At 35.5% G+C, this 15,676-nt stretch overlaps 1 protein-coding gene across 3 annotated transcripts in view; it reads right to left on the reverse strand.

Annotated features, from left to right (window-relative positions):
- LOC128986299 (claspin-like) overlaps window positions 1-14,687 on the reverse strand; it is a 50,955-nt gene extending 36,268 nt beyond the window's left edge. The window contains exons 1-2 of one of the 3 annotated variants that reach the window (XM_054406590.1): window positions 14,522-14,687; window positions 377-854 (exon numbers count right to left, since the gene is read on the reverse strand). In XM_054406590.1, coding sequence (XP_054262565.1) covers window positions 377-847 — 471 coding nt within the window. In that variant the 5' untranslated portion in view covers window positions 848-854; window positions 14,522-14,687. Of the gene's footprint in view, window positions 1-376; window positions 855-1,803; window positions 2,000-14,174; window positions 14,336-14,521 lie in introns of those variants that run through there. The other 2 variants (XM_054406593.1, XM_054406592.1) reach the window with 2 other exon arrangements.
- Between the last annotated feature and the right edge of the window lie 989 nt (window positions 14,688-15,676).

Here is a 15,676-nt window from a genome sequence, read left to right on the forward strand (position 1 = left end):
TACTATAGCATACCGTATAAATGAGTTAAGTCTCTTGAGTCTGGATTCTAAGATAAAATTACAGTGAGGACAGTGGATCGTTCAAAGTTCTAAAATAATAGCAGCCTTGACGCCAGGGAAAAACTGTTAAACATTATACTGGCTCAGTCCTCAATCTTTACATATCGTCTGATCAAGATGGTTTCCAATATTGAGATTGATGATGGTGATACAGTGAAAATACATTGTAATAGTGCAAAAATAGTACCAACACTGCTTTGTTATGAACATTACATAATGGTACTGTACTTCAATGGGTAACATTTTAAAATAAGGATAACAAAATGTATGCCGAACCAAATACATAGTGATGGGTTAGGCCTACAGCATAGCTCACCTTACTGCCAGTTTTGCTTTCCAACCTTGAAGATTCCTCATTTTTTTGTGATTTTAAATGTATTAATGCATTCTCTGATTCCTTAGCTTCTTCCTCTGATGAAACACTTTTATCTTCTAAAAGTTCATTTTTCTCATCGAATGAGGAATCATTTTTGTTTTTTTTTAGGCCTTTCTTGGTTTTTGACCGCTTAGGCTTTTGTGTGATAAAATTATTAGAACTGTTGCTATCCTGCTCACTCTCAGAGCTGCTGTCAAACGTTTTTATTCTACGTGGTTTCTTTATGATCTTGTTTTCTTTGTCACTTAAACCTTCTAGTTCATTTTCTATCTTGTCATTATGATCACTGTCACTAGTCCTATCTTGGATTTTGACATCATTCTTTTCAACTAACTCGCTCTCGTCACTTGAATCATTAAACACAGCTTTCTTCTTTCTCACTAAAATCACTTCTTCTTCTTCAGAACTCATTTTGTTTCTGTAAACAATCATAAAAACATGAATAGGCTATAATAAATGTTGTTTAAAAGTGTATAACAAACATTTTTCATCACAATGGTAAAATACGTTAGATAGACAACCCATGTTTCGGGATCTGAAATCTGATCCCAATCTCAGGTGAAAAAACTTAACTAATACATTACACCTAACAATACACAAAACCCAAACTAAGTTGCGTCTCGGCACCGCTGCCGACCTACAACAATTATCCGCTAACCACTGCCAAATTCGCAGTCAAATACGTTGAATCAATTGGAAGATGTGCAATTTTATACAACAATGCATATTATTAAGAACGAAAATATTTTATCACAATCCCTAATACTTCTTAACATGATAAATGCTAAGTTTATTGGTTTTTGATCTGTCTGAAACAATTATCATCTATGGTTTTTAAAAGACTTCATGCTAGTGATGGCAATTTTACCTTATTACTTAGAATTTTTCAGATGTTTACCATTAATTTGATTTTACTAATTGGTTATGGCGAGTGTCTGCAAACATTCTACTATAATATTAATTAAGGTATAGTAAGATATTTTATATTTACCTGTAACTGCTGTCATGATATATTCTTGACAAAGAATTGAGATTTACTTACATATTTACAATTGAACAGGGTAATTTTGTTTTATCTTTTCATTGTCAAACTGTGCCTTGCCGTTAAAAATCATATGTTTCACTCTAATTGCCCCAAAATCCTGCAATAATAACGGTACCTATACACTAGGCTTTCTTGGCTTTCTTGGATAGTCTACATTTGTTTCCTACAGATCAAAAACAAATTAACTTAACATTTATCATATTAAGAAGTATTAGTGATTGTGATCAAATATTTTTGTTCTAAATAAAATGCATTGTTGTATAAAAATTAAAATCCATTTTTAGCCCCTGAGCTGTGATATTAATTAAAAATAGGTATTTACCTTCGTCTACAGCTCAATCTGTTGTAACTTGAGTTACGGCCGTTTCGGCATTATAATGCCATCGTCAGACGTTGAACATTCAGCTGAAGTAGCGTCGTCATAGTTGAAACACGAAACACGAACACGAATAACATTTTACTTTTACAATTAATAACGAAAACACAACGAACAGGCCTGTCGCACACACGGTACCGGTTGACATTGCCACGATCTGAACTGGATGCCGACTGGAAGTTAATCCTGCATCGTTCTTTGCGTAGTGGTGTTATCAGCTGACCTTTGTACTCCTGCCTTTTGTCTCTTGTCCTGGTCTAAAATACTATTGAAAATGATGTGTGATTTATATTGTAGTTTGTCATTTAATATTGTGTCATCAAAATTATTTTCTGTATAGGCTCTGTAAATTTCGTATTCTTCTAATGTGTCCAATTTATTTCCTTTCTTGCTTGTGTGGAGTATATCGAGGCCAGTGTTCAGATCATACATGTCATGGTTTTTATCAACCAGGTGTTGCGCAAAGGATGATTTTTGTTTGTCGGCTCTTGGACATGGGAGATGTTCTTTGTACCTGGTTCCGAATGTCCGTCCAGTTTTTCCTATGTAAAAGCTCGGGCAATTGGCACATTTAATTTTGTATACACCTGACTTCTCACTTTTGTCGATTACACGATCAGAAACGTTTAATTTATTAATTGTCTTGTTGTTGGTCTTGAACGCCAATTCGATACCATGCTTTTTCAATTCTTTCGTAAGTGAGTACTGAATTGAATGTGAGTACTCTACACACACATACTTCTTCTTTTGTGGTTGGACGTCTCCAGACTTTTTGTTTTTCATCTTACTTAATAACCTGTCAATCATATTGCTGTTGTACCCATTAGATAGCGCTATGTGTTTGATCAAATTGAGCTCTTTATTAAAATTGTTGTCTGACATTGGAACATTTAACAATCTATATAACATACTATTATAAGCGGCATATTTCTGTGATGGTGGATGGTATGACGTGTTATGGATGGTTTGGTTAGACGTGGTTGACTTACGATAAATGCTGAAATCCAATCTATTGTCCAATTTTTCTATTGTCAGGTCTAGAAAATTCATTTTGTTTGACTCCTCGATTTCCTGACAGTAGAAAAACTGTCAGGAAATCGAGGAGTCAAACAAAATGAATTTTCTAGACCTGACAATAGAAAAATTGGACAATAGATTGGATTTCAGCATTTATCGTAAGTCAACCACGTCTAACCAAACCATCCATAACACGTCATACCATCCACCATCACAGAAATATGCCGCTTATAATAGTATGTTATATAGATTGTTAAATGTTCCAATGTCAGACAACAATTTTAATAAAGAGCTCAATTTGATCAAACACATAGCGCTATCTAATGGGTACAACAGCAATATGATTGACAGGTTACTGTCAACTCTCTGGTGCATGAGATTGCCAGAGCTCACTCTGGTGCTCACTCTGGTGCATTCAAACTCTTATTATTGGCATGATTGTTGACTTAACATCACATAAGTCATATGTAGGTATATTATTTGAAATTTAAAGCATTACATTTTACTAAATGGGTAGTACATACCTATTTTGAAATTTAAAGCATTACATTTTACTAAATGGGTAGTTATACATATTTTAAGTATAAACAGCGTAAAATCAAAAATAGAATGAACGTGACACATTCTAAATTACAAGAATCATATTTAAGCTATCATTATTAGATATTTAAACAATGAAATACTAATAAATGTGCTATTTTCTTGAAGTAAACTTTTTTTAGAGTAGTTTAAGCTTCATACGACTATTATAAGTCAAATAAATTTGAAGTTATAGCATTTTCCGTAAAACTTTGCAAGTTTGATTTGTTTCGCCACCATTTTCCAAGATGGCAGATTTTGCTGAAGTGGGATTTTTTGGGAATTCTCAGGAAATGTTAAGGAGTGTGTCCAAAACACATTCCAGAAGAGTTTACCCTTAACCTAATTTGTTCTAGGTGAGCGTTTCATTTTGCATAACTGTCCTGTACTACATACCAAAGGAAAAAGGATTGTTTTGGACAGTTTTTTTTTCCTAGGGCGCTAGGCATCATGAAATAAATTAGGACATCAGAGACAAACCAGAAATAAAACAAATAAATTAATTTTACTTTTGAAAAACATATTTAACAAGCAAACTAGCCCAACAATTTTCTTAGTCTCCATAAGACTTTTCTTATGCATACATTTTAAATTTTCAGTTACAAAAAAAAACATATTATGAAATTCTCTTCAATTAACTATTAAGCCCAAGTTTAAACAGCAACAAAAAAATATTTAGCCTAACCCATAAAACCCCCACTATTGGACCGGTCATGCTGGTTAGCAAACTCGTTCGAATAAATCAAGGTTTACGGTAAATGTTTGTACAAAATTGGTTTACTGGAGTTATCGTATTAAGGTAATAGACACAGCCCATTTGAAATGAACGGATGATGATGTTTCTGGACTCTGGGGTCATCAATATAAAAAAAGGAAATCAGTCCTGGGTCTAGGTCCTAGGCCTATAAAACCTACAGTAAGCCTGACACGTTCGCTGCAGTTGCGTGAAGGCAGGCCGCGGCAACAGCTAATGCGCTGTGTGGATGAGTGTGTGAAAATGTTTAAATTTAGTTTCATCCAATAGAAGAGGCATATTATGGTATGTACTGAGTACCAGTCATTGTGAACTTGTTTTAAGTTACAAGAACACAACAATAAGTTAGCAGCACTAACCAAAGTGATAATCTTACCCAGAGTTGCCACCATTGGTTAGGGACGGGTCCCCTCTCCCAACAGATTAACATGGACATAAACAATAATGACATATGGTATTCTGGTTTGGGAAAACTCATGCCACTCCAACAAAATATTCAAACTTCAACAAAAAGCAATTAGAATTATTGGGCGAGTTCCTTGTAGAACTCCTTGTAAAAGTCTTTTTCAAACATTTTCAGTTTTAACATTTTATGATCAGTATATTTTAGAAATTTCAAATTGGGTTAAAGACAATTTGTCCTCATTCATGACCCAACCCATTCATTCCCATCACACTAGATTTAAGAGTTATATTAAGCCTGAAACTCATAGATTAGAGAAATTTCATTTATCTCCCCAATATATAGGCCCACAAGTTTACAATAAGTTACCACTCCGCATAAAAATATTGATTGTAATACACAGTTCAGATCCACCCTGAAGACCTGGTTAACAACAAAAAATATTTTTTCTATCGAATGTTATTTAAATGGGGACATTAAGTTAGATTAATAATTTAGTAAGACATTTTTGTTATTTCTTAGTTTTAGTATTATCCTGTATATGAATTTATGTCCTGTCAAATAATGTAATAAATAAATAACACAGGCACAAGGGACCGAAATCGGGGTGGCAACCCTGGTGCTCAGTACAGGCCCTCAGTATTGCCAAATTGAGGGAAAAAGCAGGGGTGAAGTATCCAGATACACCATCAAAAAATACCACAAAAAGGTGTCAAGCACAATTTTGAGGATAAGTTCCTTAGGCCTACCGCACACGAGACTTTTTGTCAGCCAGCCGACTTTTTTGACTTAGTCAGGAATCAAAGTCGGTCCCATAGTGGTAAATCTGAGCGCGCACACAGACCAATCGCAGCCAGAAAGTCGAGGCATTTTGGGGCTGCCCGATTTCCCTGCCGACAGTTCCCCGACTCAACTGTTGTGTCGTATTGATAAAGGTACAGGGACAAGTTTGAACGAGCACACTGACGACTAAAAAGTCTGCCAGTCTGACAGAGTTTTGTTGTGTGTGTGATAAGCAGACAGTCAAGAGCGTTATGGCTGCGACAAGTGGAAGTGTTTTGCGAGACGAAAAAGTTGATAAACTTATTGATGAAGTGGAGGCACGGCCCTTTCTTCATAAAAAGTCTTTGAAGGAATATTTAGACATAATATTAAATCTAACTGTCAATATTCATTCGTGAGTAGAGTAACTCGGGGCAAGAGTGCGCACAGGGCAAGAGTATGCAAAGCAGAAATTTTTACTTTGGGCTTGAGCTAGTTGGTACCACTAAGTCTCATCCGGTGAAAGACAGAACCCTTGTCATTCCTCCGTAGTTTGATGGTTTCTCTCCGTTCATTCATCTCACAATGAGTTAATAGCTATTTACATTACAAGTGTAGTAAGAGCGTTTTTACATCACACAGGTGAATGTTGTGCAACGAGCGGAAGCGAGTTGCATTATTCACCTAAGAGATGTAAACACGCTCTTGCGCAACGTGTAACGTACAAGATTTTACCTGACCCGACAATATACATGGGTTTACGTACAATATTTTTCATTATCCATTTCACTCATCGTTTTTTCAGTAACGTTCTTTTACAAACAAAAGCTAGGTTAGGAAAATACTTTAAAGCATAACAATAACATTCAAGCGCACAGCTGATTTCTAGCGTTGAACGTCGATGCCTCCATAGAGGTATATTTTTTTTAAATTAAGCACTCATTGTTATTTAAATGGGTTTCATTACGTCACCCAGTGAATTTTTTTTTCAACTTTACATCACTCGAGAAGTAAGGAAGTTGTATACATCACGCTTGGGATAGGGAAGTTTAACATGGCGGGTTAGGTAAAATAATTTTACTGTTATTTTGATCTAATATTTAAGAATTTGGGAATTAGTATACGTTATTCCAATAATTAATTCAATTGTTTCATTGTTGATGTTAGCCTCCGGATTACGTTGAATATAAAAATTGGTGTAAATACCTGCTTCTTGTAATCCAAATTGTTGCTGTTATGACGCAACTAGTTTCGACTTATCACGAAGTCATCTTCGGGCGTCCAGGGGATGTCAATTCACTTCATCAGAAGGTCGTCAATACACACATACGTTCATACACGAACATGGTCACGGTTACGAACAAAAACACAGACACGAACATTGAAACGAAAAAAGTACAATTTAACGAGTAAATTACCATTTTTAGCTTTTACTCGTTAAATCGTACTTTTTTCGTTTCAATGTTCGTGTCTGTGTTTTTGTTCGTAACCGTGACCATGTTCGTGTATGAACGTATGTGTGTATTGACGACCTTCTGATGAAGTGAATTGACATCCCCTGGACGCCCGAAGATGACTTCGTGATAAGTCGAAACTAGTTGCGTCATAACAGCAACAATTTGGATTACAAGAAGCAGGTATTTACACCAATTGTTTCAATCATAAACTTAATCCTATACAGTTTAAATGGTCATTTAATGCTCTACTTATAGCCATGTTAGTTTAGTTCCATTAATGGCCACAGCGAGCAGCAGCTCATTACATGTAAAAACTTTGAATGTGGGGCAAGAGTTTGCATGCCCCAAACATGTTATTTCAGTGTTTACACCTCGTTTAAGAAATCCAAAGGTAAAAAAAACAATTCAACAACCAACGACATCAAGTACCAAAACTATAGTAATACCACGAACAAAACAACCTGCGCAGAAACGAAAAGATCACGTGGTTCGCGCCGGTTGGTGTGGCGTACCATTCAAACCTGCGCGGCTCGAAACGGCCCAGGGTTCTTTTGTTTCTGGTATTACTATATCTGTCTAGAGAAACCGCCAAAGGAGGACTGGATTCAATGAACTTCATGCAAGTGCATGACTCTTGTTCAATTCATGAGGATGGGAGTAAATTCACTTGTGATTACTGGTAAACAGAACTAATTGTCACTAAGAACGTGCTAAACATAAATTGTTTTGTAGTAGGTATTTAAGTGAATGAGTGTTTTTACTAATTAAATCTGTTTCAGTATGTCTTGTGTGCTTTTGCGTCCTTTTGCCCCACATACGGGGCAAGAGTCCGCAAATGTAACTTTTTTAACATTATTATTTTTTTAAATGATACATTAATGATAATTGTAAAAATAAAATGTAGTTTGGTTATCAACTAACATACGATTGCTCACTATTAGTTTTGTTTCAATTGTTAATCATTTAACCTATTTGTTGGGGGGTTAAACTTGAACACGTTCGCTACTGTAATAGTACGAAATTTTTCATTCACATGGACCAGCGACGCACATATGCGACGGTCGGTTTCCACCCATAGACTGCCGTCACATATTTGCATCAGGGTTCTAATGTTATTAAAATGCTTATATCTTTGTAACGGTCTATTTGAAGGCACTGGATTCCCTACAGTGGTCTACAGAGATGTCTGACGCACAACTGCGTCGCTTGGTCTGTGGATATGATGATTGGTGACGTCATATGATAGTTGGAAAAACTGGTCTTTACTTTTCTGCATCACTGTATATACAGGGTGTCCCGGAACTCTCTACCAATATTTTAGGGCATTGTTCCTGGGTAAGAAACATACCTAAATATCATATTTAAATTGTCCGGAAGTCCTTAGTTACTCACACAGCCGCCATTTTGTTTTTTTCATTTATTAATTTTTTTCTAAAGAACGGTTAAACATATGAAATTGAAACTTTGCACAAACATTTATGACAACTAGACAAAGCTACAAAAAAATTATGACGATTTTTCATATTCATAAAACAAAATGGCGGCCATTTAAAATTTTGTTTCTTAAATAACTCAAAAACCGTTGATTTTATAAAAATGTTAAATGGCCGCCATTTTGTTTTATGAATTTGAAAAATCGTCATAATTTTTTTGTAGCTTTGTCTAGTTGTCATAAATGTTTTCTGCAAAGTTTCAATTTCATATGTTTAACCGTTCTTTAGAACAAAATTAATAACTGAAAAAAACAAAATGGCGGCTGTGTGAGTAACTAAGGACTTCCGGACAATTTAAATATGATATTTAGGTATGTTTCTTACCCAGGAACAATGCCCTAAAATATTGGTAGAGAGTTCCGGGACACCCTGTATATATATATGTATGCAGTGTATGCTGTATTATCCTATGTAGGTTTTATATTTGTTCAGTTATAAGCTGTTCTTGAATAATCTGTTTTTTTTTACTTAGGCTACTTTCACCTCAAAACACAAACAAAAATGAACTGTCGCATATATGCTACGTTTGGTCTATTTCAGGAAAACTATGATAATTTTCACTTATTGTCTTCGCTGTAGACCGGGCGTCGCAAATACTGTATGCGTCTTTACGAAAGAATATAAAAAATACAAAAAAAACTAGTATAAATTATTTACAAACACGATTGTAGCGTATTGCAAAGTAAATGATCACTGTTTTACAGGTCTTTGCCCGTGGTCCGTGTGTACTGTTAACCAAGTGACAGCCGGTCTATGCGTAAGATTCATATGTTTACCCTGGTCTGTGGCAATGACCGCTGCTCAGTAGCGAACGTGTTAAGTGCGCACTCTTGCCCCAAGTTCCTACACATGAAAAATTTGTCCGGATATTTCCTCAAATCCGAGTATAACAGGTACCAGCAAAAATGGACTTTCAAGGTTCTCTGACTATTTGGATGCACCCAGTATTTTCTTTTACGTTTTCATGCACAAAGTCTTTAGTGGTCAAGTGGTAAAGTAGACAAGAGACTTTTTTAGAGTCGAACACTCAAGTAATGAGAACTTAAGTTAATTATGTTGGAACTTAAGCCAACATCGTGGAAATCAGCCTAGGCATATTACAAAATTTTTAAAGAAGCTAAGCATTTGTTTTTTCAATATACGTTCGTTGAAAAATAAATTGGGCCAGTTGGAAGTGATTTTGAACCACACATTGGTTGACATAATATGCTTAAATGAGCATTGGCTTAACAGCGAAGAAATATGTTATTATGTGCCTGACGACTTTGTTTTAGCCGACTTTTTTACTAGATCATCCTCATATGGTGGTTCCTCAATTTATCTTAGGAAGAACATGTCTTTTAAGTGTATTGACATTTCTGCATTCTGTCATGAATTTATCTGTGAGGGGTCAGCAGTTAGAGTAGGCCTATCTGACTGGAATATAATAATTTTGTGCATATATCGTACTCCTGACTGTAGTTTTAGACTTTTCATAGACAACATAGACAATCTTCTGCAACACGTCTTCAAGAAATTTGTAAAAAACAATGAACGGGTAGCCTTGGCTGGTGATCTCAATGTTGACTTTTTAAATCTAGAAAGTTCTGAAACGGAAGTGTTCCTGAATTTATTAAGATCTTTTAACCTCTACTGTACAAACCACAGCCCAACACGTCTTACTGCTGGCCTTGACAACATCTACACCAACCTAACACCGGACTACTACGAAGTTTCCCTGGTTGACCAAGATATCTCCGATCACACTGGGGTCTGGCTGAAACTTAACCTACATCATGACGTCCCTGCTCCCAAAGAAGACTCACCAATGAGAAAGAGACACTTAATGAACGAGGTCAGATTAGGTTATTTTAGTAATAGTTTATCCATAGTTGACTGGTCGGAAATGTATAGCCTTATTGATGTAAATGTTGCCTTTTCATTCTTCTTAAACATCATATGCTCAATTTTTAATCACCATTGTCCTGTAGTTCATGTAAAACATAATACAGTCAAAGGTAGTCCTTCACCAAGTCACAACTTTAAAAAATGGTTCACACCAAAGCTTGAAGCTATGCAAAACCTAACACTCATTTTGTATGACAAGTGGAAATGCAGTGCAAATGTAACTGACAAGAATATGTACATAAAATCTAAAAAACTTTATAACAAAGAAATTGTCAAAGCAAAGAAAATAGTAAATGATAATCTTATACAGGATGCAAAGAATAAATGTCAAATGGCCTGGAAAGTTATAAAAAGAGAATCTGGTGCTAACAAGCCCAATTCTCACATTCCCATCACACCTGATATTTTAAATGATTATTTTGCTAATGTGTCAACTTCAGTTCAACCATAGACTAACCAACACAAGTAGACTTCTCATCCCATTGTAAATTTTGAAGCTCGTTTTTCATGTCTAGTTCATGTACGCCACACTGGGCACTAGTGTCAACGAAATTTTGTTTCTATTATTTTAGGGTTGATTTCTTGATTTGTGCTTTACTGTTTGGTTAAATAACTAGGGGACAATTTATTGTTTATGATTAGATCGTATTATTTGGTTAGACACGATTTTAAATGACTGTATTAACGGGAAACAAATTGTAAACAAAACACGACCTCTACATAAACCGTACAGAACTAACAATAAAATTGTCTTCAGCTGTTCCATTAGGATGAGAAATCTACTAAGGGAGTATGTTTTATCTATGGTTCAACCAAGTGTAGGTATAGATGTAAGTTGTGATAGCTATTTTGACTTACTTAAGAATTATGATAAACCAATCCCAGTAGATGGTTTCACCTTGCAAACTATGAATTCTGATGTAATAGCCAGCATTCTAGCACACCTTAGCAACTCAAAAAGTGAGGATGTTTTTGGTCTGTCCAATTATTTATTAAAATCAGTTGGTAACATCATCACCCAACCCATGACATACTTAGTAAACTTAGTTCTTACCCAAGGTATTTTTCTTGAATGTTAGAAGTTTGCTAATATCACCCCAATCTTTAAGCGAGGGGATCCAAATAAGGCTGATTGTTATAGGCCTATAGCGATTGTTCCTATAGTTGGTAAGGTAATAGAATCTTGTATAACTGCACAAATGTATCAATATTTCAACAACAACAACTTGCTCTATAACTACCAAATATGGTTTTCGTCCAAAATGTAATACAGTACAAGCGATGGAAGTTATTGTCAACTTTATCATTAAAGGCCATGTCACACCGACATCCGCCGCTCCCGCCGCGGGAGTACCGCTCGCGGATGTTTTTCCTCGAGCCATGTCACACCAAAAGTTCGCGTCCGCGGCGGGAGTTTTGGGATGAGTTCATTACAATTCGTTTTACATAAGAAACTCATCTTACCTGTTTAGTAAATTTACCTCTATAAATCTTACCTAGTTTATGCCATGTAAATTTGCAGGTTTTAAGTAAAGTGTTTAAGAAGCAATTGCATGTTTATTTATTTGTTAGTGTAGGGCTACTTAAAAAAGTGAATAATTATTTTTTTAAATTTAATTCAGACCTTGTGTTTGAAGCATTTTAAATATGATTTAGGATAAATTATCCACTTTCAGCATTATGAACGTCATTTTTCGCTACACTACAAAGACTATTTACTTTTTAAATAAAAACATATGACCATTATAAATGTAATGTAATTTTTTGCTAAGCCTTCTATTGAAAGTTCAAGTTTACATTGATTGCAAAGTTTTGGTTGTTGCAAATCAAAAAAGTTGATGAAACAATAAAATAAATTCTGTTTACGTCGGCAATATAAAATTTTTTTAAGGGAAACATTACATTTTCACCGTAAACATTATTTTTGCATGGTAAACAAAAATGATTTTTTTCTGGTGATAAACATGTTACGAAGATAATACAAAACAACATAGGCTACATCATCAAAAAAAGAAACATGTTAAATTTAATTTTAAACTGTATAAACTGTATTACTTTTAAACTTTAAATAGCTTGGGCATTCGAAATGCCCCTTTGCGCATGCGCTAGACAAAACTCCCGCCGCGGTAGTCTAAAAAAATCGCTCAGCAGGTGGACGTGGCGGACACTACCGCACGCCCGCGGGCGCGCGGTAGTGCGGTGTGACTTGGCACATTTGATAACACGGTGAGCGATTTTTCAAAATTCGCTCCCGCCGCGGGAGCGAGCTCGGTGTGACTTGGCCTTAAAGGTTTTGAAAACAAGAATATCATTGCCTCAAATTTGATTGATCTTTCAAAGGCTTTTGACTGCCTATCTTTTGATATTTTGAAAAAAAATTAGATTTCTATGGTGTTAGAGATAAGGAACTAAATCTTGTGAAATCTTACTTGTCTGGACGTAAACAAAAGGTCAAAGTAAATAATGTTAGCTCTAACTTCATTGATGTTAAGGCTGGTGTACCCCAAGGGTGCTCGGACCTTTCTTGTACCTGATTTTTGTTAACAATATGTATTGTAATGTTACTATTTTGTCAGTACTTTAAGCTGATGACACAACCTTGATATGCTCAGATAGTTGTTTCGAACATGCCAAACAACTACACTCTCAAATGCTCCAAAAACTGGTTTGCATCCAATAATTTAGTAATAAATGAGCAAAAAACAGATTTAATTTATTTCTCTCTTAGAGAAATTCCGACAACCTGTAATGCAAGAAGTGATGTCAAACTTCTGGGTTTCACTTTAGACAACCACCTCACTTAGAAACCTCATGTCCGTAATCTGTGTAAAAAACTATCAAGAATTGTGTAGGTACCTAATAAGAAGGCTTAAGCAATCAGTAAGCTCTGATACACTGCTAGTTGTCTACTATGGACTCGGACTCTTTCATGCTACTCTCAGCTATGGTATTCGACTGTGGGGTCATTCATGCCATGCAAAAAAGGTTTTCCGATGGCAAAAGAAGGCGGTAAGACTACTTGACAACTTAAGAGATCGTCAATCATGCAAACTAGCTTTCAGAAGTTAAAAATCTTGACCATGCCATCTGTGTAGGATATTTTAAACACCTTAGTATATGTCAAACAAAATATCAACTCTTTTGCTCCTCAAAATGCTCATCATGATCACCTCACTAGATTTAGACATAACCTTGTTACTCCATATGTAAGGCTTGCAAAAACCCGGCATTGTCATGTTTACCATCAACTCGCTCTTTATAATAAACTCCCAATAGCTATTAGAAATTTGCCACTCAATAGATTTAAGAAAACTGTAACTCTATTTCTAAAGGACCAATCCTACTACTCTGTTGCAGACTACATGGACGATCGCCTCACATCATGACCTGTTTATCTGATGTAAAAATTTTATCTAAATCTTTGTCGCTGCTCTTATCTTGTTTTTAAACTGTGTGTCTCAACTCTATGTATTTTACCATATAAAATTCTTGACTTGTCCTATTGCATTATCTGTATGCTTAAAGGAATAAATATATATTGTCTCACTATTGTCTATAGTAAATGCACATACGACAGGGGTTTCTAACACATCCATCCTTTTGACACTCGAAAGATGACAAATCAGTTGTTGCGTGTGCGCACCCACAGTCAACGACCAAACAGTCTTGATGACTTTTCAATTGTCCAGCCGACTCCAGCCAGTCGGCCGACAGTCAGCCAACAAAAAGTCTCTCGTGTGCATAGGCCTTACACAATGCTACACTGTCCTGCGATTATCGTTATCCTATTACATGTCACTAAGTTAAGTTTGTCTCCTATTTTTAGCCCACTCAACCATGCCATTAAAAGTAAAATTAAGATGCCAGTTATCTTTTTTGCTCCAGGAGCAATAGTAGGCCTAAGCCTAAACAGGTCAAGTGAAATGTTATCATGTGGGGGAATAGTTCTGAAATCCTATACTTACCTGTTTGGAGGCTATGCTTAGAAGATCCGGAATATAATATTATTAATATAGCACAGAGACAGAAGTAACAAAAGGATTGGGTGTAACATAAGAATAATCAAATAGGCCTATGATGACTGAGGAATTTATCAATTACCCTGTCCTTCAATACCTGCTTTGTTTTTTTATCACCACCTGACTTTTAAATACTGAGGTATAGATATTAATTGTTGTTTGATTAAATAATATTAAATCTTGTTTTGTTTAGCAGGCAAACTTTTCCCCGCTAACACAATAACACTAGACACTAACCGTAACCGAATGACCGTCACAAACAGTGTATGAATGAAAGTAAATTTATAACTTACTTATAACCAGCCTATTTATTAGTCACATTCACATTCAATATTCACTATAAACAATGACAATCAAAGTATCATAAGAAGGTAGGACACAAAAAGAGAAAGACAGAACGACAGAACGTATTATGAAAGAATCACAATCAATCACAACACAACAGCTTCAGCTTCTGGTTCTAACTAAATTCACAAAAGCGTAGCAAAAGCAGAAGCAAAGCAGAGCAGCAGAGCAGAACAGTTTGGCAATTGCTTTGCTTACAATTTTCCCGCCTTTCTTTATTTACAGGCTACGCTAGAAAATATTTTGTCCTTAAAAATAAATCCCATTGGTTTAGTATACAACAAAAATAATATCAAAGGTGGTGTTTTGAAAACTCTGAAAGCAATCATTTTAAGTATCAAGAAAGTCTTAATTTTTATTATTTATGAAAAATATAATATTTTATATATATATATATAATTGGATTGTATATATATTGGAGCGATTAGTTCACCATTTGGGTAATTATGTCAACCTCAAGGCAACGTTGAAAAAAATAATTTATGTTAAAAAATCTGTTCGTTTTTAGCACTGATTTTTTGCGGAAAAGCACCGTTTTCCCGGAAAAACTGAAAAACACTTTTTTGACCCAAATCCATGTTGTGGGTACTCGAATTGTGCAAAATTTCACGACAAATTGAACGGTGTATTTTTTACGATCCGACACCTAATGACCTCGCAAATGCCAGCAAAATGTAAGATTAGGTTAGGTTACGTGCATATGTTAATCAAATAACCTCAAATCAAATAAAATAATTTATTATTGGCCTTTCAATACAAGCAATGTACAACAGGCTATAAGTCACCCATGTAGCACAGATGGTTGGGCCAACATTGGCCAACTGTGGGACAGTTGGTCGATGGTTGGTTGGAGCTTCCACAACCAACCAACCGTTGTCCAACTGTATATCTCGTAGTTGGGCCAACCAATATTTACAACTGTGGACCAACATTGGTTCATTGTTAATGAAATACATTAATATGCATTGCTGGGTATCATACATCAAGCCAACCGTTGTCCAACCGTTTTTCACTCCGTTGGACCAACAAAAGATACTTTTGTTGGACCAACAATGGTCCATAGTTGAGTTTACACGACTTTCATTCTCTGGGTCTAGCTTTCA

Source organism: Macrosteles quadrilineatus, unplaced genomic scaffold (genome assembly GCF_028750875.1).
Source record: "Macrosteles quadrilineatus isolate MER2022 unplaced genomic scaffold, UCM_ALF_1.0 Scaffold_2__2_contigs__length_208266976, whole genome shotgun sequence".
NCBI lineage: Eukaryota > Metazoa > Arthropoda > Insecta > Hemiptera > Cicadellidae > Macrosteles > Macrosteles quadrilineatus.